The following is a 27,734-nucleotide window of genomic DNA, read 5'->3' on the forward strand; positions in this document are numbered from 1 at the left end:
CTTATTCTACATTTCTTCCATCCAGCAAGTGATAATACTACCTGGGTTCCTAATCCCTTGATAGTTCGCATGCTTGGCTTATTTGTCTTTCATCAGCAGTGGAGCCTATGAAGATCTTTAATATCAGCACAGTGGATTGAATTTAAGATTTTGACAGCCAGAAATAAGATTAATAATAATAATAATAATGTTGATAATAGTAAATTGAGAATAGAGAGAGGCAAGTGGGGATACATATAAAGATTCCCAGGAGATAAGGTTCTGGACAAAGTTGTGATATTTGCATGGCTCAGTGAAAAGAGAATATAATTTCAAGAGTCATTATTTCAATTAAAAGAGTGTCAGATCTTTGGTGATAGGTGGTGGAAAAGGCTTATAGGAAAAAGTAAAATAAATAAATTGTATTCACTACTTTTTTTCCATGTGAAAAGCTCTTTTTGATTTGATTGTGAATTCTGGGAGAGCAAGAGACCCTGTTAGTGGATTGAGGGAAAAGAGGAAGACAGAACACTGGTTTTCCAAAGAGCAGGGCAAACTGAAGGGTAAATGGAGGTGCAGATAGCCACCACAACTGAATAAAGCCTTTTCTCTGGAAAAATATATGTATAAAATATTTAACTGACATTAAAGATTAACAATGAATTAATGAAACACCAAAGCACTTTATTTATGTAGGAAGTTTTTTCTCCTTTAGAAAATATGCTGTTTTGGGACACCTGGCTGGCTTAGTCGGTGGAGCATGACTCTTGATCTCAGGGTCATCAGTTCAGGCCCCATGTTGGGTGTGAAGCTTACTTTTTAAAAAAAGGAAAAAATATGCTGTTTTAAAACTTAAAATCACTTTCATATGTGGTTTAGTCAGAAAGTAGGATCCAGTAGTTCCTCCAGATCTCTGGAGGAGTAAGTACTATGAGGGTAAAAGGAAGTGACCTTCAGGTGAGTCTCTTCTATCACCTCTTGCCAATTCACTGTGGTGAAAAGAGTCCAAGTTCAAGAATGTCATGATTAAATGGATTGCTAGGTGTCAGATGTTTCCAGTGGGACCCGATTTTCCCATCTTCCTTCCTCTGTATATGTGTGGGAAGGGGTGAGGAAAATGAAAGCCACTTGCACTTGTTGCTGACACCATGTGTCTCCCTTCTCCACTTGGGGGCTCTGATAGAGAAGGACAGTACCTTCCACCTGGCATTGCCTCTGAGTAGCTTTGTGGACTCCTTTGGGCTATTATGTTGGTTGGTACTTTGGCTTCTTTGGCTCCCAGCACCAGCTGATGCCTGATCTGAGTCCCAGTTGGGCAGGCTCTATTGCTCAGTGCTGTGGCTGTCTCCAGGGCATTGTTCTTGAGACTTCCAACAGGGCAGATTTGTGCAGTTTGGCCCATCTGGACAAGATCTTTAACAAGTAGAGCTCTGTGCAGTAAGCTCATCTCCATAGTCCACCCCCGCTACCCCCGCCTTCGGGCTGCAGTAGCCTGACACTCCAGCCCTGCCATGGAGAGTATCAAAGAGATACTCTCTGCTCCTTTCAAAGGGGTATTGCTTGTAGCCTCTCATTGATGGGCACTACCTGGACAGAAATGGGAAAACAGGAACTCTCTGCCCTCTTAATTTAATCTCCTGCCTTAAGCCAGTCCTTTAGTTTTGAATCTCATTAGCACCAGAGTTATCATTAATACCATCAGCAAGATTAACTCCTGGTCCAGCTGCCCTGGTCAGCTCAGAATGCTCTCCTCAAAGCCAAGAGACAGACAAGAAGAGTATCTCAGGGAACAGGAAAGAGCAGACAAGCTCAATAGGAAAAAGGGGGAAAGAAAGATGAGCTCTCGCTTTGAGTATAGGATTTACTTTGGTCATTAGATTTATTGACTTTCAATTTGGAACACCATTTTGACAAATTGAGGGAGGGAAGAAAGGGTATGGAGAAAGGAAACAGGGAGGGAGAGGGAGGGAGAAAGATTGGACTTACATAGTTAATTATTCTAGGTCCAGAGAAAAGGACAAGATATTTAAGAGGTCATTTGATCACCTGTCTTCCAGCTGTTAGCTCTGTACTTTAATATTCCCTTTTTATTCTTCATATTCATGTCACTTGAAAGGATTCAGAATACCAGACCCATGCTTCCCCATGTCCCAGTGGTATTTTAGGCCTGAAATGGGCTCTTCCACACCTTCTCTATTCTGACATTTCTGGTAGCTCTGACTGCTACCCTTCTTCACTGTGGAATGAGAAGGGAATAAGAGAAGGGTTAAGAAATAACTACAACTTGTAACTCTTTAACTTTTACGACTACTACCGTGAGGTTGGCAGAGCCAATGTTTTGTCCAGGATAGGGGTCTTCTATATGCCTAGTTTCTTTCCAGAAAGCTTGAAGCCTACTTTATCCTAGGCAAGGTTGGATGGCACTATTATTTGCTCACTGAAAGAAGATTAAGGAGCAAGCAGAAAATGAGGAGTCCTGGGAAATAAAGAGACTTTGGAGAAAAAGAAGAAACAAATGAAAGCCCAGGCAACAAAAGATTCTCTGAGAATAGTTTCTATATTTTACATCTACTGGGTCCTACTACCTTGAATCTCACTTTTCTTGAAAGTTTTCTAGCATTGTTGAGTAAGTTTCTTAAAGAGTAAGCATTTTTCTTTTTTTACACTCCCAAGAAGCCAAACACACTTTGCCACCATACTAGTTAGGGAATAAAACAAATATTTCTGAGAACTGGAAGCTCAGATGGATCTGGAATGGTGGCTTTTTTGAGAGTCCAAGATTCCTTCCCCAATTCTGACAGTGTTGCGCATCCTGTGAGATTGAAGACCTCTCTGTTGAGTCATATAGCAACGCCTTACCTCAGAGTAGTCCATGACTGTTTCAACCTTGCTGAGAGGTAGGGAACCTATCACCTTGCTTTCCTCCCACAGTCAAGGAAAACTGGGTCACACAGGGCATCACTTGTGGATGGGAAAGACTCCTTATTTGAGTCTGTGGTGGGAGGGACAGAAGGCAGAGTAAAGGTCAGTCTGGGTGGGAGGTGGCAGAGCAAAGAATCATACAAGTTAAGATAACAAATGCCAGAATATAGCAGCAATGGTCTGAATATTCTCCATTGGAGAATTGGAAAACAGAGAGGCTCCAGCAAGGGAAGAATACCATCCCTGCCCCAGGAACATGGCCAAATCTTACTCTTGTGAGAAATAGGATAACAAGGAGAAGAACCAGATTAGAGCAGAGAAGCCATCTTTCTAAGTACAGCCACCATTGGCATCATGCAGTGTAGACCCACATAGCTTTGAGATTGGCCATTGAGGTTTTGAGTGGGAGATCAGAAATGAATTGCCCAAGCCCCTGATGGAATCTAATGGAGGGAGAAGGCCCACTCAGGAGGAAGCAGGAAGCCAACAGCTGCACTCTCTAGCCTTCACCCTATTCACAGTGCCTGGTGAATATCTTCTGACCATAGCACTTTATAGACAACCCAGTAGAAGGTGTTGAAGATGAGGAAAGTGAAAGGGAAGACAGCCCGGGAGATGGTGTCAATCTGCTTGGCTTGGTCCACATAGAGTTTCCGCATGGTTTTTTTTTCTCTTAGAAGAGGGGCTGGAGGTTGGGGGGTGTAAATGCCAGAACCTTCCATTAGGCCTCCATCCCTTGCCTGCAAGCAGTGGCCCAGGCCATAGCCATGGAAATAGAAGCGATTCTCTCGGATGATATCTTCCTCCTGAATTACATGAAACACAGAATTTGAGGTTATAGCTCTAAGGCAGAGGAATAAAGACTAGGCCACACACAGATATCTCATAGGTGATGCTATGCAGACAGGTGGATGGGTACACAGGCCCACTGCATGCTTTTTTATGGGCACAATACTATTCATGAGATAGATGTATGCTAAGCAGCTATGCACAGTATATATGGTATATATTATAGACAAACCCCAAGCTGCAGACAAACCCCAAGCTGCCTTTTTAAAATGTATAGAATTATTTAGAGCCATTTAAAACCCAGTGACGTGCCAACCCACTGTGAGAAGGATATCTCAATGTCAAGTTATCTCTGACTGGTAATCAACAGAATAAATAGAACAATAAAACCTTTAGAATGGATAGCTAAGATATTTAGACTTGGTGAACTTGACTTTAATGACTTTCAAAAGCTGCAAAATTAATTCTCCTTGTATATAGTACCTTTAAAAATTGTTTATCTCAACTCAAAGCTGAAAATTACAAAAGCTTTAAATAACCTAGTGGGTCATCCAAATTAGGGTAAAATTGATTATTATAAATATATGTGCTTCTCTGCAAATCAGCAGATTTTGACAAAGGGTCAGTACATCTAGGATAACATTTATTATCCAGTGCACATTCCATTTATTTACAATATATGCATTATGACGAACATGTTCCCACTGGGGAAGTAAATTTTATATCTGCATTAAGAAATGTAGCAGCGGGATCCCTGGGTGGCACAGTGGTTTAGCGCCTGCCTTTGGCCCAGGGCGCGATCCTGGAGACCCGGGATCGAATCCCACGTGGGGCTCCCGGTGCATGGAGCCTGCTTCTCCCTCTGCCTGTGTTTCTGCCTCTCTCTCTCTCTCTCTCTCTCTCTGTGACTATCATAAATAAATTTTAAAAAATTAAAAAAAAACTATAAAAAAAAGAAATGTAGCAGACTACACAACGTTCATTTATCCAATAGTCAGCTGAGAACCATAAGTAGCTGTAACAGCTGAAGAGCCAGGAAGTAAGGACAGAAAGAGAGAGCTGGAAATAGAAATAGAGGGAGAATGAGAGGGAGACATAGAAGGAAATAAAGAGGGAAAAAAATGACCAAAGCCCCTAAGTCATCAATAGAGAGAGAGAGAGAGAGAGAGAGAGAGAGAGAGAGCTTTACTCATATGAGAACCCTTTAGGCCCCCATTCAGAACCTATTTACTCTTAGTGTATATACAACCCAGACATGCCTAATTTTGTCTACTTCTAAAGCACACATTGCCATCAGAAGTGATGGTTTGCAGCCTGGAAATTAGAAGACAGGTAAGTATATACCAGAACCTAAAAATACTGTAATCAAAGATGGTTACAATTTTTGAAAGTGTTGATATTCACAGGAGTAAAAGCTTCTGCTATCTAAGAAATCACCTGAAGTGAAATGTCCCCTTGTGGGATGATACCAACTACCTTCTTGATTTGCCCAGGACTGAGGTCTTCCTGAGACTCAGGACATTCAGGGCTAAAACAGAATAGTGTACATGTTTATTGAATAGATATACCATCAATACACATAAAATGTGGATGAAGTAGGTTTACACACATTGTACAGTTAGTAAGACATCATAGGGTCTTTATAATGGGATCTCTACAACTTGGTAACACATTGAAAAGTGACTTTGTAGGTGAGATATTGGTGTGGTGGGTCCCAGTAGCCCTTGATTATTACATCACTAGAAAGTTGAGCCTGTCACTGGGCATCAGGGGCAGGCAACCTCAGGCCACAGATTCACCAACAGATCCCATATTTCTCTGCTTCCTGTGGGCTCATAGGACAAACCTCGGAAAGGGCATTGGTCTTATTTACTGCCATGTCCCCAGCACAGTGCCTGGCATCTAGTAGGCACCCAGTAGATATCAGTTGAATGAATGAATGGTCAGATGAGCCACATGCTTCAGAATATAGGACAGGAAATAGCTTTGTTCTCATGAAGCCAGCATCCTTTCAGGGTCTCAAACTGAAGAGTCTACTCAGAAGAGAGTCTTACTCAGTTACAAAGTGCTTGGCAGGAAAAATGATCACTCCTTGCCCCACCCCTGCACAATGGCCTGATGCCCGTCAGCGTCTAGAAAAAGTGGCACTTTTGGCATAGGAAAGAATCTCTCTAAATCAGCCAACCAGAGAGCTTTGCTACTCAATTTTTAATTTTGCAGTCTCTGTGGAGAGAGTTATAGGTGTATAAGCCAGAGGCAATTCACTTCTGTGGCTGTGTTTTGACCCTGAGTTATAGTGGGGCAGCTTTAGCTTTCTGCTCAAAGTTACCTCCATAACCTGTCACCAAAGGCCTTGGCTCACCTAACTTGTATTTTCTAGTTCATTTTCACGCTTTTCCTGCATAGTGTATGCTGGACCCATGTTAGAAATGAAGAACCAGAGGTAAACAAAACATCTTCCAAGTAATTGAAAAATGAGGGAGTAAATAAAATTATTTGCTCTTTTGTTTTCCATTTCAGGATCCCTCACACCCCCAGTTTTCTACTACTCATTCTGTTCTCCTCAGCCCCTAAGCTAGATGATAAAGGGTAGAATATATTTGTTTGCAAAAGGTTCTGAAAGAGAAAGTTGAATCCAACAGCTATTTCTGTTTCTATAGATTTAATTACCTTTTCTTTTCTCCAATCATAGTAAATCTAAAGAGAATTATTTGGATATATTTCCCAGGCTGGAAAAAAAAGTCATCTCACATGGGATAAAAAATATGACTACTAGAGTAAGCTGCCCTTAGCTCTTTTTGATTTTAACATATTGTACCACTTGCAGTTGGGGGAGCAAAGACAAGTGGCCTAAAATCCAAGGGTGGGGGTCCCAAATATGAATATTATCTATTTAAACCAAATTATGAGGAGTGTGTATGTGTGTGTGTGGTGTGTGTGTGTGTGTGTGTGTGTGTGTGTGTGTTGGGAGAGATAATAGAGACTTAAACATCACTTTGTGGCTTCCATGGCTGTTGAAATAGAATATTTTTGTTGCAGCTATCTATAGGGGAGGAGGGCTGGGGAACTAGACAGTAAAGATATTCCAAAACCAAATTGGGGAAGGAATACACAGTGTGGGAGGTAAGGTGTGTAGATGGGAAAAAAGTGATAGGTATTCAGTGATATAATTGAGTGAATAAAAAGAAGAGACTGAAGAATGGGGGTGCTGGGAGATGGAGAGAGGCAAGTAGGGTTCTAGGACCAAACCCCTGAGAGGACTTGGCAGTATTTTGAAATTTCTTCAATTTCTCAAGTTATTCTGTGGATAATGGCAAGGCTTCCTCTCTGTCTAGCTTGAAAAAGAGCCCTCTCCAATCAGCCTGCAAATGTTGGTGGAATGGGCAATGTGGCTGCTATGTCCAGAGCCTGGTACTAGGTCCTGTTGAGGTTATAAAAAAGAAAGGCTCTTCTCTGTGAAGTATAAGCCTAGCTTGGAAGACAAAGTAGAAATATATGGAAAAGAAATTAAACTACTTTAGACAGTGACATGGAAGGAAACCACCATGCAGTAGAGATGGGTGGTTGAGGAGAGATTAGAGAAGAGCACGATTAAACCAGGAGCTGGCTGGCTCCTAAAATACTCCTAACTTGCTCCTGGCTAAGGGCTCGCGGAAAATCATGGATGCTCTCCCCTTCCCTAAGAGGACTCCTCTTAGACCAAAGGCCTTTGCTTTTCTACCTGCAATGGCAGGGCGCAGAGAGAGGTTCTGGAAATATATAAACTGCATCAACTTTTTCAGCTTGCTCAGTGACCTCCAGGATTCTTGCACCAGTTTTGCTGGGATAGAAATGGCTTTATGGAACTCAAAAAGGGACATGGGCTAATTTAGGCACAGGTTTTGATTTTCAGGTTTTATTTACATTAATATTAAGCCCAACCCACTTTCTGGCAGGATCCAGGAGCCTAAGCAGGGCCTAGGCTGCTGCTACAACGTTGTAATAATTGAGCACTGGTTATGACAGACTCCATTATGACATCAGGATCAACTTATATATGACCAGGAGGAGACGGGCTGTGCAGTTGGGGGCTGGAGAGGTGCAGGGAAGCGGACGGGACTAGGGTCAACCTGGAATAGCTCTACAGTAAACACAGCAGTCTTCTGTTGCTGAAACATCCACACAGGCAATTTAGTTAGCAAAAGGACACTGGAACTGGTTGGCAGCCTGCTCTTAATATTTTTGCAAGGTAGGAATTCAGAAGGCATCAAAATCAAAGTCCCTACAAAAATAAGATTTTGGTACTTGCGGGCAGATTTAACACAGCTAAAGGGGGTGAGGTGGAGAGTTTGCTTAGAAAAGGGAGCATTTTCTTTCTTTTTTTAAAAAAAGATTTTATCCATTTATTCATGAGAGACACAGAGAGAGAGAGAGGCAGAGACATAGACAGAGGGAGAAGCAGGCTCCCTGCAGAGCCTGATGTGGGACTCAATCCCAGGACCCCAGGACCGTGACCTGAGGCAAAGGCAGATAGATGCTCAACCACTGAGCCACTCAGGTCCCCAAGGGAGCATTTCCTTTTCTTTCCCTTCTGCCAAGTGTGTATATTTTTTCTAATCCTCAGTAATGGGATAGGAAAGGCTTTAAGTCTCTTGAAGGAATCCTACTCAAAGAGATGCAGTTGTGGATCAATCCACTAGAGGGCGTGTTTCCCAGAGCCCGACTAAAGTTCAGGCAAGAACTGATACATTCCGACAAACCAATAGATAAGGCAGGAGCCCTGCTCTTAGCAGAAAGGGATCTTCCCAGGGATATGAGATCCCGGAGGTAGTTTTAAAGATATTTTTAGTGTGGACATATAGTCGGGGCATCCCAGGAGCAGCGGGGGTGTGGGATAGTTATTACAAAGAGAGAAAAGACTTAGTGCTAGGTAGGCTGGAGCCACTGGGGTCAGATCATCATTTTCTCTCCCCTCAGAGGTCATAGTGTATCTCCTCTGGCTTTAGATCCCCCAGATTGGGCAGAAAACAAGGAGTCAGAGCTCAAGGTAGACCAGAACTGTGTCTGATGATTAAGGGGCCAGTATGTGGCTCAGCAAAGGCTTTTGACTTTGCTCATAATTAGGCACTTGCTTCTTTGAGAGTAGCCTAAGCACCCCTGTTGTCATGACCATGTATCTAGCACCCATTGTCTGGGTAATGGGGAGGGGCAAATGACCTGTTGTGCAGGGCCGCAAGCTCTCTATTTCCCCCAGGTGATCATTCTACTGTAGAAGAAATGGGGTTAACAAGAGTGAGGGAGAACAACAGCTTATACCCAACAACTCTGATACATCCAACAACTCTGATGCACCCATTGAAGAGCAAGGTGAAGGGGCAGCTGGGTGGCTCAGCGGTTTAGCGCCGCCTTCGGCCCAGGGCGTGATCCTGGAGACCCGGGGTCGAGTCCCACATCGGGCTCCCTGCATGGAGCCCGCTTTAAAAAAAAAAAAAAAAGAAGAAGAAGAGCAAGGTGAAGAAATCCAACAGCCAGAAGAGGCAAGTAGTGTTGTTTTTTTTTTTTTCAATTCCAGCTTAGCTATAGGAACCCTTTTATAATGGTCCCCTAGAAAGGCCCCCATGCCTGACTCTTGAATTCTTAACCACCAATCAAAATATGGCAATCTGGGTTATCTTCCTCCTGGGTGAGGGGAGAGCCAGGAGCAGCCATTACTAATTCTCAAAATAATCTCATATTAACTAAATTGATATTATTCTAATATGAGCTAACCTTTTTTTCAGTGGTTACTATGTATCAGGCACTGTGCCCATGTTCTCTCTTTTAAAGTTTATTTATTTATTTTTAAGTGATCTCTATAGCAAACATGGGGCTCAACCTCATGACCCCAAGATCAAGAGTCACATACACTTCTGACTGAGCCAGCCAGGGCCCTGTGTATCCATGCTCTTAATCACTCTACTAGAATGCTCTACAGGGATTAATGTCCCATTGGACATATAAAGAAATGGAATCAAAGAGGGTAAAGTACTTAGCCTATCTGTGTTCAGTTTAGGACTAGAATCCAGGGTTCCTGATTGCCTGGACTAGGCAATCCTAGACAATCCTAGACAATCATTGTTTAGTCCTTGTAGCCCTATATGGAGTCTTGGTTTATGGGAGGAGTAGTAGGGAGGAAGGAGTCCAAAGGAGAAAGGAAATGGGCCCCTCCCTAGTTATAATTACCATGCGTTGGCGTCTCTGCCTTCTTCGAAGTCGTATGAATTCCTTATGCTGACAAGAGACAAAATTGACAGCAGCGTACTCCAGGAGGGCAGAGAACACGAAGAGCAAACACACAGCCATCCAGATGTCAATTGCCTTCACATAGGACACCTGCAACATCCACCAACAGAACAATCAATCTTTTTGGAGTCCTTCTATGGCCTATCCAGTGGTTTGCCAGCCCATATCAACTGCCTGCTATTTTTCAGTTTTATCCTGAATTTCTTCTGGTTGTTAAAGAAGATTTCCACAATATGTTCCATTGCCTGAAGGCCCATATCAAGGAGATAGGGCTACCCATCATCATTCACTTCTCTGTACTCTCCACCCTCCACTCCTATCTGCCTTTCCTCCCTATACTTCTTTTCCTTTCTTTCTTTATTCTTTTCATACTTCTGTTCCTGATTCTGCTTATTATTCTTTTCATTCTTATTTTCTTCTAATTTTCTTCTTCAATAAACAGTAATGAACATGAACAGTGTATTTGTTTGCCCTCTGTTATCTCCTAGGGTCCTCACAGTTCTGATGGAAACTGGGTAGGGTTGGTTATTCCCACATGAAACATGTGAGGACACTTGAAACCTAAAGAAGAAAAGTCATAACCAAGATTACCCAGTAAGAATGTGGCAGTAGGATTTGGAGGTTCTGGGCTTTCAATTCTGTGGCACTACCATTCATCGAGGCTGCAGTCTCAATATCCAACTAGGAATTCCTTCCTTTTCCTCCACCTCCATAATTCTCTTGGCTATGGTTTTTCCTGTTGATCTTTATGAGAGGCCTTGCTGAAGAATTGAACTCAGTGGCCCAAGGAAGTACAATCCAACCCCTGGCTATGGATACTTCTTTAATTTTCAAGGTACTGTTGGCCTCTACCTATCCAGTTCTTAGGGCTCTCCCACTACTTGCCTTGGAAGCCTTTAAGTACTTTCCCCTCCCATTTCCTTCATAAAGATTGAACACTTACCTCCCCTAGAGTGGGGTTTTGGCTGGATGGGGCTGGGAGGAGTATAGAACTTAGGTTTATGAAGTCCTATCACCACCTCAGCCAGATGGATTCCTTACATAGTTTTGAGCTGCTGAGCCCACCTCATAGGGCTCCCCAGTAGGAGTAGGATTCATGACAGACAACCTCTTTCACCAGTTTTGTTGAACAGTGAGGGTACTACAGTTTCCAGGTAAGGAGCAGGTCTCACTGGATAACCTTAGTGGTTCTTAACCTGTGATGCCCCCTTCCACCTCACCTCCTCACCTAAGTGGCATTTGGCAATTTTTAGAAACATTTTTTGGTTGCACAATTTTGGCAAGGGTTATTACTGGCATCTAGTGGATGGAGGGCAGATCCGCTGCTAAACATCCTACAATGCACAGTAATTCCCCCGGCACACATATATACATACATACACACAACAATTATAAGGTCTAAAATGGCAATAGTGCTAAGGTTGAGAAAACCTGCCCTATCTATCTCTTTTAAGGCAATTCCAGTTAGGTGGTAGTGGTGGGTTTCTAGGAATCCCTGATTAAGTATCCCTTAGTGTTTCCACTTTGCCACCTATTAAGAGGGCATCCTATTTCATTCACCATCTCCCAGTCCCACTGTGTCCCCAGGGATTTCGAGTAAGTGCTATGAAAATCTATAATGAGGTAATGACAAGGGAGGTCCATAAAGGCTTTGGACCATCAAAAGAAAAGGACACCTTGAGCTGCAAGAATAAAACCTTATTAATAATGAGTCAATAATGCACCTTAAATATCTGTGGAATGAGTCAATAATGCACTTTAAATATCTGTGGAATCTGTCCACTCACTATCCTAGCTCATTTGAATGACTCAAACACTTTCCCAAATGGTCTCCCTGCATCCATGTTTGCCACCTCCAATCTGTTCTCCAGACAGCAGTCAGAGTTTTGTTTTCAAAATGTAAATCTGATTATATCATTCCTCTGTTTACAACCCTTCATGGCTCTCCATTATTTTTAGGATATAGTCTATGCTCCCCTTAGCATGACCTCTAGCCCCTGCCTACTTCTTCAGCCTCATCTTGCCTCTTGCAGTCTGTATGCTGCCATGACAAATTATTTCCGTAATTTCCCAAGGAAACAATCTCTCTGTGTGTCTCTTTTAACTTGATAACTTTTAAATGTTCACTTTAGATACCACATCCTGTGGGAATCCTTCCCTAATCATACCAGTATGGACTGGTTGCCCTTGCTATATGTTGGTTGCCCAAGTTACCTACACCTTCTTAGCATCCATCAAATACACTTGGCCATTTCCCTAACTAGATTGTGAGCTGTTTGATGGCAGGGACTGTTTCTACTGTGTTCACTCTTCTATCCCCAGGCCTAGTTGAGTGGCCGGCACATAGCAAATATTTTTTGAATGGATGGATGGATGAGTGGATGCTTTAGCAATGTATTTGTCTCTGTGGGCTTCAGTTTGCTCTTTTGGCCCTCCTCACTATGACCTGCCCCTGAAGCAGTGGGCCATTTAGGGCATAGGTTCTCAAGAAAATTGTGTCCCTCCTCCCTGCTGCAACTTTAGGTCTAATATGTCAGTCTCTGGCAGAAACTTCCATTGAGCCCTTCCATCCTGTTTTGAGCTACCCAGAGTTGTGTAGACTAAGAGCTGCCAAAGAGATAGTCATCAATACCTTTGGGAGCCCCCATAAAGGCAAGGAAGGAGTGGTTTACCTGGGAGCATGAGGACTGACCATCCCTGCTGAGTTCCATTACAAGTGAGCTTCTGCTTCTCTCATCCTGGACACTAGAGTTGTATTGGGAGTGAAATTGCTGTGCCTTTTAGAAGCCCCTGAATTTGTCCCATCTCTTTCCTTAGGGCTCCCACTAAATCTAACATTGCACAAACTCAAGGGAGCTTTCTCAGTCCATTGCTTTGTGGGCTGGCCAATGAGTCTAGTTTGGGGTAAATGCCTACATATTTTGCTTACTAGCCAGTGAGGCCACAAAAAGTCATCAAAATCTGATGAGAAGACATCAAATACTGCAAACAAACAACCCTCCAACAAAGTCCATTTTTTTCCAAATCAGGACACTAAGTGAGTCCTAGGAGCAGACAGATTGTACTTGCTCACAGGAGGGGATTGGAAAAGGAAGTTCTCTTGGCAAGAATAAGGCACTAATTGCAACCTCCCTGGGTTAGAGAAGAATCTCCTTGCATGGTAGCTGCAATAAACTAGGGCAGGTTTCTAAGGTCTGAACTACTTTCCTGCCTCTGGTCTTCCTACAAGGCTACTACCACAACATGGCCATCACAGCCCCCCTGGTCCTTTGCTCCATTTGTCTTACACAGCCTCTCCAATACGCCTGTCCATTTAGGAAACACATTTATAGGAAATACTTTCTGACAACTTCCCCTGAGACACCTGATTCTAATCAGAGTTTTGTTATCGTTTATCACTAAAGGCCTTTGGATTACCTCAAAAGGTTTCTAGCAACTCAAAAACAATTGGGAACATCACTGGCTGTTTTAGCCCTAGGTCCACCGTTCCATTCTTTTCACCCAGATACCTAACAATTATAATTGTCTATGTTAATACATTATCTTTTTTCTTGCAATAACCCTATGGAAGATATAATATTCTTATTCCCATGTCACAGGTAAAGAGACTGAAAGGTTAAGGAATTACCTAAGATTGCCATCAGTAAATGATGAGGCTGGGACTTAAACCAAAATCTGCCTGACTCCTATCTCCTACTCTTAACCACTACATCACCAGCATGGCAAATTTGTAAATTCACTATGGATGCTCCATTACCTCCTGTTTAAGTCCCCTGTAAATATCTTCTTAGGCATAAACACTGGGAGATGGGAGATCACAGGGCCTAGTTCCCATCAAATCAAAATGAGAGGGCATATGTTCACAGTAAGATCCACAAGTAACTATGTTGCATTTGCTTCCCATTATTTCTCCATGGCCTAGAACAGTGTCTGGTACATAGTATATGCTCAATAAGTATTTATTAAATGAGTGAATCAGCTTACTCCTAATTTTTCAGAGCCTTGCTGACTGTAAGGACATTGAGGTGGCCTCTAAATTCCCTACATGAAGACACAAGGCAGGGAGAATCTGGGCCCAGTCTCATAAGCACAAATCTCTCTGTGTAATCAAAGCATCGCCAGGCCACAGACATTTAGAATCCATTGACTTTAACTGCCATTTCCTCACTCCAAAAGAATGGGCATTATCTCTAGATCTCTAGAGAGCATAATAGTGTCCAGCTTCTGACATAATAAGAGACAGATGTTGGTTTAAAATCCTTATATTTGGGCCTTTATAAGTCCCGCTGAGTGGCTCAGTGGTTGAGTGTCTACCTTTGGCTCAGGGCATGATCTCAGAGTCCCAGGATGAAGTCCCACATCAGGCTCCCTGTGTTGGAGCCTGCTTCTCCCTCTGTCTATGTCTCTGCCTCTCTCTGTGTGTCTCTCATGAATAAACGATCTTTAAAAAAATAAAATCCTTATATTTTGGGGTGCCTGGGTGGCTCAGTCAGTTAAGCATCTGCTTTTGGTTTAGGTCATGATTGCAGAGTCTTGCGATCAAGTCCTGCATCAGGGACTCTGCTTCTTCTTCTACCCCTTCCCCTGGCTTGTGCTCATTTTCTCTCTCTTGCAAAAATAAACTCTTAAATAAAATAAAATAAAATAAAATAAAATCCTTATGTATTTTTTTTTTGTTTCCTATGGGTCATGCCCTTTGGGCTGTATTCACCTCATCAATACCATGAGAGAATGGGAATTTCTACTTGCTAAGAGTCTTTTGATTTGGACATGCTAGCATTTCCTGATGAAAGTCAAAGTAAGTCAGACACTGTCTCCGTCATTCCCTAGCCAGACAATACCCACAACCCCAGCTTCCACAACATTAGCAATATCATTAGCAGTATACTGTAGGGGAAGAGAAAACTCTGGCCACCTTCTCTTGCTCAGTGGCTCTCCTCTACCTTAAATCTAAGGCAAATAGCAGAAGAGAACAAAGGATGAATGGGTAATGGGAAGCTCTATAGCAAGCAAGTTCCTTGCATGTCTCTTCACCTTAGGCAAAGAGGCCCGAGAGCCAGAGCTCTGAGTTGTCATGGTGAGCACAGTAGTGATGCCTAGGCTCACACGGGCAGGGGCAGCATCCATGTTGATCCAGAAGGAGACCCAGGACAGGATGACGATGAGTAGGCTGGGGATGTACATCTGAATCAGATAGTAGCCCATCTGCCGTTCCAGGTGAAACTTTACCTCGATGCAGGTGAATTTCCCTGCAAGGAAAGAGGTGAGATATCAGGCCTCAGGTCCCCAGCCTGGAGCTGAGCACGAGGGGCAGGACTGACTAGGGCATCCCTATCTCTGTGGGCTAGCCTCTGGGTACCTCAACTGGGCAAAAAAAGGGCCTTTCAAAATGGCCCCAGGGAGCATCAGATGTACGTTCTGAGGAAGCTCTCAGACTTGACCTCTTGCTCTAAACACTAGTTTCCAGCAGTGTGCCTTCCACTTGACCATACAGCAAGAGGATTAAGAACAGAAGGGCTCCAGAGCCAGACTGCCTGGGTTTGAATCCTGAAACCTTCCACTCACTAGCTGTGTGACAGACAAACACCCAGGCTATATGAGCTGCAGTTTCCTTGTCTGTAAAACAGAACAACAACAATATCAACTCCATCATTGTAGGAATTAAATAATGTATCTGGGATGTTGAACATTTAGGTAGTTGATACTATCATTATTAATAAAGCAATGAATTTAGACTCTGCCTAAATCTCAGCAGCCTTGCTTGAGCTTGCTGCTACCCCAGAAGCTCTAGCAACAATGATTCACTGAAATAAACACGGCCTGTGTCTCAAGCAAGCGATAAAAGCTGGATAGGAAATATCTGGAGTGTCTAACAGAGACCAGATCTCAACAGTGGGCAGAGGGTGCCCAGAGAATGTGAGACAGCAGCATTCTATTCCACCACCAAAAAGTGCATTGGTCCAAAGCACATGTACCAGTGCTCTGCCTCCTCTGCCAGCCATCTTCATTTTACCTAGATTCCTATGCCCTGAGGCTAAGAAAACCTAGCTCAGAGCTTCTCCCCATGGCAGGGGTATAGGATAACCAAAGCCAAAAGCAGAGAATGTGTATATTGCTATTTTATTCTGGGCTAGGCTTACTCTTATCAGATCTGATTCCTCAAGGCTAGTAATTTCATCAATGGTTGATTATGGCTTTTACATACTGTGTGATGCTGTGATCTCCTACTCTTCCCTGAGTCCACCTCACTCCAGGCTTCTTGTTATGACATATCTTTGCTAGGTATCCATATTTTCTTTCCTTCCTTTCTTCCTTCCCTCATTTTACCTATCTATCATCTATCTATCTACCTATCTATTTTTGGTAGTGGTGGTTTTATTTTATTTATCTTTTAAATTTTATTTAAATTCAACTTGCCAACATAAAGTATAACACCCAGTGCTCATCTTATTGTGTGCCATCCTTAATGCCTGTCACACAGTTACCCTATGGTGGTTTTATTTTAATTACAAAATTAAAACTTATTTAGTATAAGAAAAAAGTGAGAATTAGAGAAAAATAATGCTTATAAGTTCAATGATATTTATAAGCTCACATTTATCAAGCCCTACTAAGTGCCCTGACTTTATATAGTTTATCTTATTGAAATTCCATAGCAACTATTTGGAGCAGGTGAAATCATTATTTCCCATTTTACATATAAGGATACTGAGGCTCAAAGAGATTAACTTATGTTTCTCAAGGGTACCCAACTTATAGATAGTGGAGCTATAATTCAAATTCAGCTTTATCTAATTCCAAAGTTCTTGGTTTTATCCATTGTATCACTCAAAGTTAGCAACATTTAGTGCTATTTCCTCCCAGGATTTTAAACACATATTTTTGTTTTTTTTTTCTTTTACCACAATATAATGATTCTGTGTATACAAGTGTGAATCTTAGCCTTTTCCACTTGTACTTTCCATGTTGATATAAGCATTTTGCAAGTATCCTTTTTAACATCTGGATAATATTCCACCAAGCACACTGTGTCATTTATTTAACCTCCATCCTGTTAGTGGATATTTAGAACAGTGCCAAGTTTTTGCTAGTATAAGCAGTGATCTAGTATTTTGGAATACTTCCTTATAATAAGTTCCAAGGAGTGGGATTCCTGGATGAACATTCCTAGATCAACATGTAGGGGAAAAATTTTTAGCTTTTACAGTTTTTCAAAGTATGCCCCCCTGGACCATCTGCATCAGAATCCTAAGGATGCTTGTTCAAATGCAGATTTCTGGGCATCACTCCAAGTGCATATAATCAGAATCTCTGAGAGGCAGAGCCCAGTAATCAACATTTTAACAGGGTCCCCAGGAAAATGTAATGCACAGCAGAGTTTGAACACCACTGACCTATATACAAATTGCCATTTTTCTCCCCAATAAAGGTTCTACCAATTTCCACTCCCACCAGCATTTCTAAATTCATGGCCTGTTCCTCTCCCTACTTTGCACACACTATATACACCAACACACATATTGAGAGGGTGGCACCCAAAGCATGTCAGCATGCCATAGGAAGTAGGTATCCAGGATCTCCCCTCTTGAGCCTCTGGCTTCTATCTCAGGGTCATAGCACTTTGTTTCCAAGTTGCCAGGGGAACTGAGGAACAAGTAGCTCTTCAGGAAGCTACAGGGAGCAGATGTTTAGGCTGGAAAAGCAACCTTTCTCCACTTCCTGGCCCACATTTCACACCTGGGAAAACAGCCAGTTCAAGAATTGGGCAATGGTGGTTGTGGTTTGAGATGTGGATAGTAAACCTGCCAGTGCCCTAAAGTCTAATGCTTCGTGATTTAGCTCAGCCATTGGCTACTCCCAGATGTAGATTCCCCACCTTCCACAGGCTGGGCCCAGGACAGGTGAGACACTCCTGCCACTTATTGGGATAGGCCCATTTCCTCTGCAGCATGTGAAAGGGACTAAAATACAGGCTTTGGAATTAGATCTGGATTTGAATTCTAAGTCAGCCGTTTTCTAGGTGTGTGACTTGGGCAATTGATTTAAAATAGGGCTGATAATTCCTACCATGATGAGATAAGGCATATAAAGCACTTAGCACATCTGGCACTTTCAATAAAAACTGGCTGTCTTGCCCCCTTCCCTCCCATCTGGAGGCCCTTCTGTGGCTCACAGTCAGTAAAGATCCTGGTTTTTACCTGTGTTGTAGTGCTTGGTACAGTAGCCTAGGTCCTTCTCATCTCGCAAGATAAACTGGGGCAGAGTCAGCCCCTCAGCCACTTGGACAGCGGGAGCATCTTCCAGCCACTCAAACACGAGGTCATTCATGGTGTAGCCAACTAAAAGTGACAGAGATGGCAGAGGGCTGCAGAATGTGGTGCTGGGTGGGGGTAGGGAAAGGGTTAGAACTAGCAGAAAAGAACAGATGAGGAGGTAAGGCCTAGGTTTTAGGAACTTCATGCCCATCTTGGAAGGGGAAATCTTTCTGAAGAGGGTACTTGGTCAAGTGGACCCATCCTAAGTAGGTAAATCAGAAAGACTCCAGACTCCTCTTCTACCTAGTTCTCAAGCTTTAAAAAGGCACAGAGAGAAATTATTCTGGCAGACCTAGGAAAGCAGGTCGAAAGAGTTGGAATGATGTCAAGGAACCCAGCTGGGAACCTCCTGCCATATCTCAAATCCAGGGGAGTAAGCATGTGTACTGGCCACATGTCTTGAGCTGAGCCAGCCTCAGAGTCAGGGCTTCTGCAACCTCACCCCAGGGAGGAAAGAGCTATTTATACCCTGCCAGTCACGCATGGGACAATGTGCACACCACAGACTCCTAGCCAGGGCCCTGAACTGGGGCAGATTGAGAGTTAACATCTGAACATGCCAAGTTGCTCACAGATAGCTAGCAGTTTGTCAAAGCTCCTACCATTTTATGACCATATTCACACATGTCAAGTAGAAATGGGAGAAGAAACACTGAGGCTCACAGATGTCCAGTGTAGGGCCTTGACTCAAAGTAGCTATGTGACTCGGGGCAACTCATTCTTCCTTCTGAAAAATGCTCCACCTACTTTTCAGAGTTGTTTTGAGGCAGCCATAAGAACCTGAATGTGTTTCTTCCAATGGATAGTCTTTCCTCCTTTATCGAATATTAGTTGCCCATAAAGTTCAGGGTCCACTTCTGGATTCTCTATTCTGTTCCACTGATCTATGTGTCTGTTTTTGTGCCAGTACCACACTGTCTTGATGACCACAGCTTTGTAGTACAACCTGAAATCTGGCATTGTGATGCCCCCAGATATGGTTTTCTTTTTTAAAATTCCCCTGGCTATTCGGGGTCTTTTCTGATTCCACACAAATCTTAAAATAATTTGTTCTAACTCTCTGAAGAAAGTCCATGGTATTTTGATAGGGACTGTATTAAACGTGTATATTGCCCTGGGTAACATTGACATTTTCACAATATTAATTCTGCCAATCCATGAGCATGGAATATTTTTCCATCTCTTTGTGTCTTCCTCAATTTCTTTCAGAAGTGTTCTATAGTTTTGAGGGTATAGATCCTTTACATCTTTGGTTAGGTTTATTCCTAGGTATCTTATGCTTTTGGGTGCAATTGTAAATGGGATTGACTCCTTAATTTCTCTTTCTTCAGTCTCATTGTTAGTGTATAGAAATGCCACTGACTTCTGGGCATTGATTTTGTATCCTGCCACGCTACCGAATTGCTGTATGAGTTCTAGCAATCTTGGGGTGGAGACTTTTGGGTTTTCTATGTAGAGTATCATGTCATCGGCGAAGAGGGAGAGTTTGACTTCTTTGCCAATTTGAATGCCTTTAATGTCTTTTTGTTGTCTGATTGCTGAGGCTAGGACTTCCAGTACTATGTTGAACAGCAGTGGTGAGAGTGGACATCCCTGTCTTGTTCCTGATCTTAGGGGAAAGGCTCCCAGTGCTTCCCCATTGAGAATGATATTTGCTGTGGGCTTTTCATAGATGGCTTTTAAGATGTCGAGGAATGTTCCCTCTATCCCTACACTCTGAAGAGTTTTGATCAGGAATGGATGCTGTATTTTGTCAAATGCTTTCTCTGCATCCAATGAGAGGATCATATGGTTCTTGGTTTTTCTCTTGCTGATATGATGAATCACATTGATTGTTTTACGGGTGTTGAACCAGCCTTGTGTCCCAGGGATAAATCCTACTTGGTCATGGTGAATAATTTTTTTAATGTACTGTTGGATCCTATTGGCAACTAATATTCGATAAAGGAGGAAAGAATATCCATTGGAAGAAAGACAGTCTCTTCAATAAATGGTGCTGGGAAAATTGGACATCCACATGCAGAAGAATGAAACTAGACCACTCTCTTTCACCATACACAAAGATAAACTCAAAATGGATGAAAGATCTAAATGTGAGACAAGATTCCATCAAAATCCTAGAGAAGAACACAGGCAACACCCTTTTTGAACTCGGCCATAGTAACTTCTTGCAAGATACATCCACGAAGGCAAAAGAAACAAAAGCAAAAATGAACTATTGGGACTTCATCAAGATAAGAAGCTTTTGCACAGCAAAGGATACAGTCAACAAAACTCAAAGACAACCTACAGAATGGGAGAAGATATTTGCAAATGACATATCAGATAAAGGGCTAGTTTCCAAGATCTATAAAGAACTTCTTAAACTCAACACCAAAGAAACAAACAGTCCAATCATGAAATGGGCAAAAGACATGAACAGACATCTCACAGAGGAAGACATAGACATGGCCAACATGCACATGAGAAAATGCTCTGCATCACTTGCCATCAGGGAAATACAAATCAAAACCACAATGAGATACCACCTCACACCAGTGAGAATGGGGAAAATTAACAAGGCAGGAAACAACAAATGTTGGAGAGGATGCGGAGAAAAGGGAACCCTCATACACTGTTGGTGGGAATGTGAACTGGTGCAGCCACTCTGGAAAACTGTGTGGAGGTTCCTCAATCAGTTAAAAATATACTTGCCCTACGACCCAACAATTGCACTGTTGGGGATTTACCCCAAAGATACAAATGCAATGAAACGCCGGGACACCTGCACCCCGATGTTTATAGCAGCAATGGCCACGATAGCCAAACTGTGGAAGGAGCCTCGGTGGATAAAGAAGATGAATGGATAAAGAAGATGTGGTTTATGTATACAATGGAATATTACTCAGCTATTAGAAATGACAAATACCCACCATTTGCTTCAACGTGGATGGAACTGGAGGGTATTATGCTGAGTGAAGTAAGCCAGTCGGAGAAGGACAAACATTATATGTTCTCATTCATTTGGGGAATATAAATAATAGTGAAAGGGAATATAAGGGAAGGGGGAAGAAATGTGTGGGAAATATCAGAAAGGGAGACAGAACGTAAAGACTGCTAACTCTGGGAAACGAACTAGGGGTGGTGGAAGGGGAGGAGGGCGGGGGGTGGGAGTGAATGGGTGACGGGCACTGGGGGTTATTCTGTATGTTAGTAAATTGAACACCAATAAAAAATAAATTAAAAAAAAAAAGAACCTGAATGTGAAAGTGGCTTATGCACTCGAAAGAGCTGACAACATGGGACACATTCTACCCATCACTATTATTATATGTTGGAAACAGCCTGACAAATCTCTGAGGATTAAGTGGATGTGTATTGATTTCACAGTCTCACCTTACTCAGGAGATGGGGTAAGAGTACACATAGGTGATGGTCCAGCCTTGTTGTCCTTTGACTTCTCTGCAATTGGGGCAGCCCCCATAAGCTGGCAGCCCTGCCACAGAGTAGCCCTTTGCTGACTTTGCTACCCTGGGCACTGTTGTATACGTAGAACTGTCTTCTCCCACTTCTCTACAAAAGTTATCTGTGTTCATGTGGAACCAGAGTTCAAGAGTACCCCCTCTGCCAACTCTGGCATTTTTATAGGTAGTTTTGAATGTCTTAACTCACAGAGAGTAAAGGTAGAATTATCTCAGGCACTGTGAGAGGGGATATCTTTAGGCAGAGGAGGTGTCCTTCAAATGCCCCTCCCCTAACAACCAGCACAAGCACATTTGTATGTAAAGCTGGTGCTGTCCCATTCCCCAGGCCCGCAGAATAGCCAAACCAGTAAATAGTGTGAGGATGGAAAAACATATTGGGTTGGGTGTTAGTGAGTCCTGGCTCCTAGTCTCATCTATGCCAACAGTTGACTGTGTGTGCTTGGATAAGTCCTGATTCTGGGTTGCCCTTTTCTCATTTGGAACATCATGGGATGGGGTTAACTACCTGATATTCCAGACCTTGCTCTGTGACTCTCTAGAGACACTTACAGCTCTCCAGCTGCATGGTGCATGTCTGGATGTCCATGGGGAAGTTCTTGAGGTCCATTGGGCAGGATAAAATGAGGGTCAGCCTGGCAAGGACAGCAAAAAAGAAATGACATCAACTTACTGGGACCTGGTATGGTACAGGGGATCCTTTTCCCACCCCTCAGCCTCTATCTGGCTGCTTCCCCTTGACCCAAACTCTCCTCATCAGGTGCACCTGATGCTGTAGAGCACATTCCCATTCTTGAAGATGCGCAGTAACTTGTTGTCTGTGGTCACCTCATGGAAGTTGGCCCCTTTCTCATTGGCAAAGAACAGGTCTGGCTTCCAGATAGAATCCAGCATAGAGGGATCGAGGTCCAAAGAGTCATCAGGATATTCTTGGTAGGCTAGGCGCGGATCATTCCACTGTTGCCGCAAGAAGACATTCACCCGATAGTCCTGGGAGGGTGTACAGATGGGCCCATCAAAGGCAATACTATTCCAGGAGCCCAGCAAGCCTACATGGGAAGGAGGACCATGAGGAAGAAATGCTGGGAGTGCATCTCAGAGGCAGTAGGCATTTTTCACTGGAGAAGGAGCCTGCTTTTGTGCTGATATGGCAAAGATGGGAAGGGGGAAAGCATTTATTAACCACTTACTATGAGCTGGGTTCTTTGCTAAGGCTTTCTTTATAGGCATCATTTCATTTAAATATTACACCAACACTGTGAGGAGGGTACTGTTATGGTCCCTATTTTACAGATGAGGAAACTGAAACAAGGGGAGATTTAAACAACCTGTTACACAACTATTAGATGGTTGTCAGAATTTGAACACAGGGTTGTCTGATTCTGAAGTCTGTGTTCTGTACCAAGCCACTTCCTATGCTTGACCATCTGTTCATTAGGCTAGTCTGCCTTTAGCCACTGAAACCCCAGGCTGGGGAAAGATATCTCCCAGTGACCAACTTCAGACATCTCATGACCACAAAGCAGGGAGAGGACAGTAGAGGGAGGAAAGTCTTGATATCTGGTGGGTTTCTTCCATTCACACAAGAATGGAAACAGGGAATAGGGAGACTTCTTACCATAGTAGTCTCGGTGACAGAGCCAAAACTGTTGATGAAGATGTTGCAAGTCACATTCACAGGTGGGCCTAAGGGTCGCAGAACACAGCCATATCAGCAGGGCACTCCAAAAGGCCGCAAGCAGTTTCCAGGACTCCCTCCCTGAGCTTGAGGCCAGGGCACTGCTAGAAGACAGTGCCAGCTATATAGGCCCATAAGCAATAGGGAAGGGAAGCTCCTGAACTGTTAGCGTTATCCCTGTATGTCCAGCCTCCTGTCCTTGGGGTAGCCAATAGGGCCTGGCATGGCAGTGTGTTCCCAAAAGAAGTGGAGAAGAAAGCGTTTTTGTAGGAGGACTGCTTCTTACCTTTAAAATTGGGTCGAATCCTAGCATCATATCCAGATGTTCGCCCCATAAGCTTGTCCAGGAAATCAGAGGGGGACATGGGCTGGGGTCCCTTGGTCCCAGATTTCATTTCCTCTTTTGCCAAGGCCACCCTAGACAGGAGAGATAAGGAAGTCTGAGGACAATTGTATTCTACATTTATCACAGACCCTCTCATTTCCTGTCCCCACACACCTCTGGCTGGTCTCCCCATCAGGCAGGAAGATAGGAGAAAATGGGACTCTGGGTTCCATGTGGCTGCTGTAATATTTTGGCTTAACCAAAGATGGGAAGGACTCAAGGACAATTTGCATCTCTGAGAGTTGGTTTCAGTTGCTTGGCCTTCATACTGAACTGCTAGCAAATAGGGATCCAGCTTCTAGAGAGGGAAGCTTGGCTTCTGGTGTTTGCTCTAGCAGGAAGCTATGTTTTGGCCTAGACCTTAGTTCATGGTTGGGGCAGCAGCAGGCTTGTAAACTCACTTTGGCAACAAAATAGATGAGGAAGCAGGGCTCTAGGAGTATGAGAAAGACTCCAATAGGATGGTTATGCTGAGAAGGTCAAATTCCATCTTTTCCCCCCAACAGCTTGATTTTGAGGAAGAGGCCAGTGTGCTTTGGCCTAACCTAGAGGCTGGCCCTTTTTCCCTGACAATTTTCCTTCTAAGAGCAGCAAAGTCCCTTCCACATGCTTATCTGCTTACCAGCCAATAGCCAGATTAGGCATCAGGAGCTCAGCCTTGAATGGTGGGATAGGGCTCAGGGCTAAGCTCAGGCTAGACTCCTGGCTGGGTCCACTCCTCCTGCTCCATCCTGCCATCATCTTTATGCTAGTCACTAGAGCTAGCTCCCCCACTGCCACTACTGTTGCCACACTCTGGGGCTGGGAGGCAGGGTTAATGCTGTCCTTCTGGGTCTAGCGCTCTTTGAGCCAATGGGCCCCTGATTAACAATGCATCTATATACCATGCCATATAGATCATATGCACTAGGAGCAATAAAATAATAAAAATAGCTAAGGCACCATGCTATACACTTTATTTACCTTATCTAGTTTAGTCCTCATGTTGGTCCTCTCAGATAAGGCTTATTATGATCCCTCTTATATAGATGAGGGTCAGCAAGTAAAGTGACATTTGTGATCACATAGCTAGTAAATGGTAAAGCCAAGATTCTAACCCAGAGCTATTAACTTCAATACTAAGTCCATCTATCACAATGCTATGATGCAAGCAGCCCAGCATGGGCTGCCAGGGAACCAGAGTCTGGAAGGTTAGTGGAAACCACATTCTGACCTCCTAGTATCCTGCCTCCTTGAATCCTCTGAACAGGAAGAAGCCCTTACCCTGGGAACAAAGGCCACTGTGGCCCCAAGCAGGGGCTGCCAGAGCAGGTGGCTTAAGCAGGCTCTGAAAATCCGAGGAGGCTGGCAGTGGTGCTAGAGCAAGCAGAAGTCTGTGACTTCACCACAGGGTGTCCTTGCTGGCCAGGTGCTTCTCCTGGCTGCCTGCCACCTGCCTGCTGGGAGACCACATGGCGCTGTACATGGGGCAGCCAGACTCTTCTTGCCACCATCTTCAGCCCCATTCTCAGGTCACCTGTCCCAGTAGTCCCAGCCCCAGGACCCTGTAACAGGCTGTGGGCTTAGCTGTCTTGGGCCCCAATTCCTGTCACAGAGCTTTTCTGGGGCTACCTTGTCTGTGGACCTGAGAAGAGAGTCACTGGATGCAGCCCCTTTTTCCTCCCTTTCATTCCTGGAAAGTCCCAAATACTGGCAGGACCCAGGAGGTTCTGGAGCTGAAAATCTTGCTCATGCAAGGCCCTGGGGTGAGGTAGGGGAGAATTCTGATTCTGCTAGTGGGTGCAGACCTTGGACAGGTCACTACCCATCTCTAGGACTCAGTTTCCATATTTACAATGATGGACCTTGACTCCAGACTTTCTAAAGTCCTGTTTTGCTCTAATTGCTCAGGTGGGAATTCTACCACCAAAGCTAGGGCCTTGAGGTAGTCTCTCCTCCAGGAGGGCCAATGAGCCCCAGCTGCATTCCCCCCTCTGCCTGCATCCTCCTATTGACTCCAGCTGAGCTGCCATTCTACTTTGGGCTACTTTTCACTCTTAGGAAGTTCGCTGCCCCACACATATTGCCAGCCAATGTGTTCGCAAGCTGTGAGGCAGGAGGTGCCTTGGAGACAAGTAGTCCTGGTGTGCTTTTTTGAATTAAGAGGAGGAAGAGGATATTGCAGTGGCACCTAGCCCAACCTTGGGAAGCACTCTTCTTAAGACCAGTTCAGCCCAAACCACAGTCACCTTTCCTCTTCAACTCACCCCATCCACCCAGACTGGCTCCTGGTCTCATGAGAAAGTGGGAATGGGTAGGGGGACATTTACAGGGAGCCCAAAGCATATCTTGCCCTCAAAAACCCAGAATATGACTTCTACTCAGTGCCCCTTTGAGGACAGAAAGCAGCCAGGCGTGCACAGGCAGGGTGACTGCACAGGAGACAAGGTTTCCTCAGCCCAGGTTCATTCTGATACAGTTTAGGGCAAACCCCTGCTACCCGAAGCCTCTTTGGTGGGCAGCTGACAGATGTTGGTGTCATTTTTAGGAATCTGAGCAGTGTGTGGCCATGCTGGTGGGAAGACAGGAAAGGATGGCAAGACAGATGGCGTCCGTTCTGGGGCTCAGCTACCTAGCCCCTACCCAGGCCCAGGAAGCTCTCACCCATGCAGAAGGCTTCCCACCAGCTCTGGGGCTTTGGCATTCCTCATGAAAGGCTCCCTGGGTCCTGACTGGGGGAGGGTGTGCCTGACCTGGAGCCCTCCAGATTGTGGGCTTTTTGTAAACTTAGAGGAAACTGTACCAGAAGCCCCTGCTGCCCCCAGCCAGTGTTTGCATGCACTCCTTCTCACCCCAACTCAGCTCACCTGAAGAGGACCTGCCCTGGCAGGGTCCAGAGGAGAAGGAAGGAGAGGGTTACAGGAACGAGAGTTGTCATTCCGCAGGGACTCTGGAGCAGTTTCTTAGCCTGGCTGCCAAGGTGAGAGGGATATCTCAGCAAAGGGGAACGCTGCAGAAAATACAGAGCCTTCCTCCAACTTGGTCTGCTCACAAGGAGCCCGTGGGGCTGGGCTAAGAGTTGTGCGCTCTCTCTCCTCTTCTGCTCTTTTCACCAGTCAGGGGCCAGAACTATTCCCCTGGAAATGATCCTGACACAGATAACCCTACCCTACCGGCTCTTGCTCTAGCTCGCCTGGGGTTCTGGAGGGCCTCAGCCTGCCTCCTAGGGAGCTGAAGGAGATTCTCTTTGGGCAGCACTCTCCAAACCCTGGAGAGTCTTGGAGGGGAGGAGGGAGACTTGTAGGAAGAAGTTTCCCTCCCTCCCACCTCCCCCCCAGATGCACCCTTGGAAAGCAGCAATTTAAAGGCACAGTCGCAGACAGCTGGAGTGGGGTTCAGAGCGTGTTGGGATCTGTGTGTGCTGTGGAGGAGCTTGGGCTGCCACTTGGAGCAGGCTGGAGGTGTTCTGTCCAGCTTCTAACTCTCCAGTTGGAGGAGTGCATGCAGGCTGCGCTGTTCTCAGCTCCCCAGCAGCATCTCTTTTAGCCTGGAGCTAAGCTGGGGCCAGAGCTATAATGTCCTAATAATTTTTGTGAGGGAGAAAAAGACCTGAGAGGATTTAGGCAGAGCCACTGGGTTTTCTCAAGCCCACAGCTTCAGGTTTGAGAGGAGGCAAGAGGGAGGCCAAGAGCTGGGGCAGCTTTTCCTCAACCCTCTGGATGGAGGCGCAGGACATGGATGAAACAGAGGAACTCCAGAATCTTCCTCATATGCGGTCTGCCGGCCTGTCAGTCTGTCTGTCCATCTGTCTGCCTGCCCCATCTCCTTCATCCTTGTAGTTGCACATCCTTTTCCCTGCCTGCTTTCCTCTCTCAGGTTGTCTCTGGTGAGCTTGGCCAGCCCTCTGTAGCTCTTGGAAACTTCCTTTCCCTGATACCCTTTCCCCAGCCCAGCTTGGCTGTGGG

General features: G+C 44.4%; 1 protein-coding gene across 1 annotated transcript; it reads right to left on the reverse strand.

Annotated features, from left to right (window-relative positions):
- Positions 1–743: 743 nt before the first annotated feature.
- GLRA4 (glycine receptor alpha 4) lies at positions 744–27,023 on the reverse strand. The gene is made up of 9 exons (XM_038587971.1): positions 26,637–27,023; positions 23,692–23,822; positions 23,346–23,413; positions 22,494–22,717; positions 22,280–22,362; positions 18,150–18,290; positions 14,986–15,200; positions 9,892–10,041; positions 744–3,707 (listed from the first exon to the last, which is right to left on the reverse strand). Exons 1-9 carry the CDS (start codon positions 26,705–26,707, stop codon positions 3,417–3,419), a joined length of 1,374 nt encoding a protein of 457 aa, XP_038443899.1. The 5' UTR covers positions 26,708–27,023; the 3' UTR covers positions 744–3,416.
- Positions 27,024–27,734: the final 711 nt, after the last annotated feature.

Source organism: Canis lupus, chromosome X (genome assembly GCF_011100685.1).
Source record: "Canis lupus familiaris isolate Mischka breed German Shepherd chromosome X, alternate assembly UU_Cfam_GSD_1.0, whole genome shotgun sequence".
Taxonomy (NCBI): domain Eukaryota; kingdom Metazoa; phylum Chordata; class Mammalia; order Carnivora; family Canidae; genus Canis; species Canis lupus.

Coding starts and splice junctions, on each gene's coding strand:
- GLRA4 (XM_038587971.1), bottom strand. CDS start 26,707: ATGACAACTCTCGTTCCTGTAACCCTCTCCTTCCTTCTCCTCTGGACC. Junction 23,414..23,691: donor GATTCGACCCAATTTTAAAG/GTAAGAAGCAGT, acceptor TGCGACCCTTAG/GCCCACCTGTGAATGTGACT. Junction 22,363..22,493: donor AATGTGCTCTACAGCATCAG/GTGCACCTGATG, acceptor TGTCCTTGCCAG/GCTGACCCTCATTTTATCCT.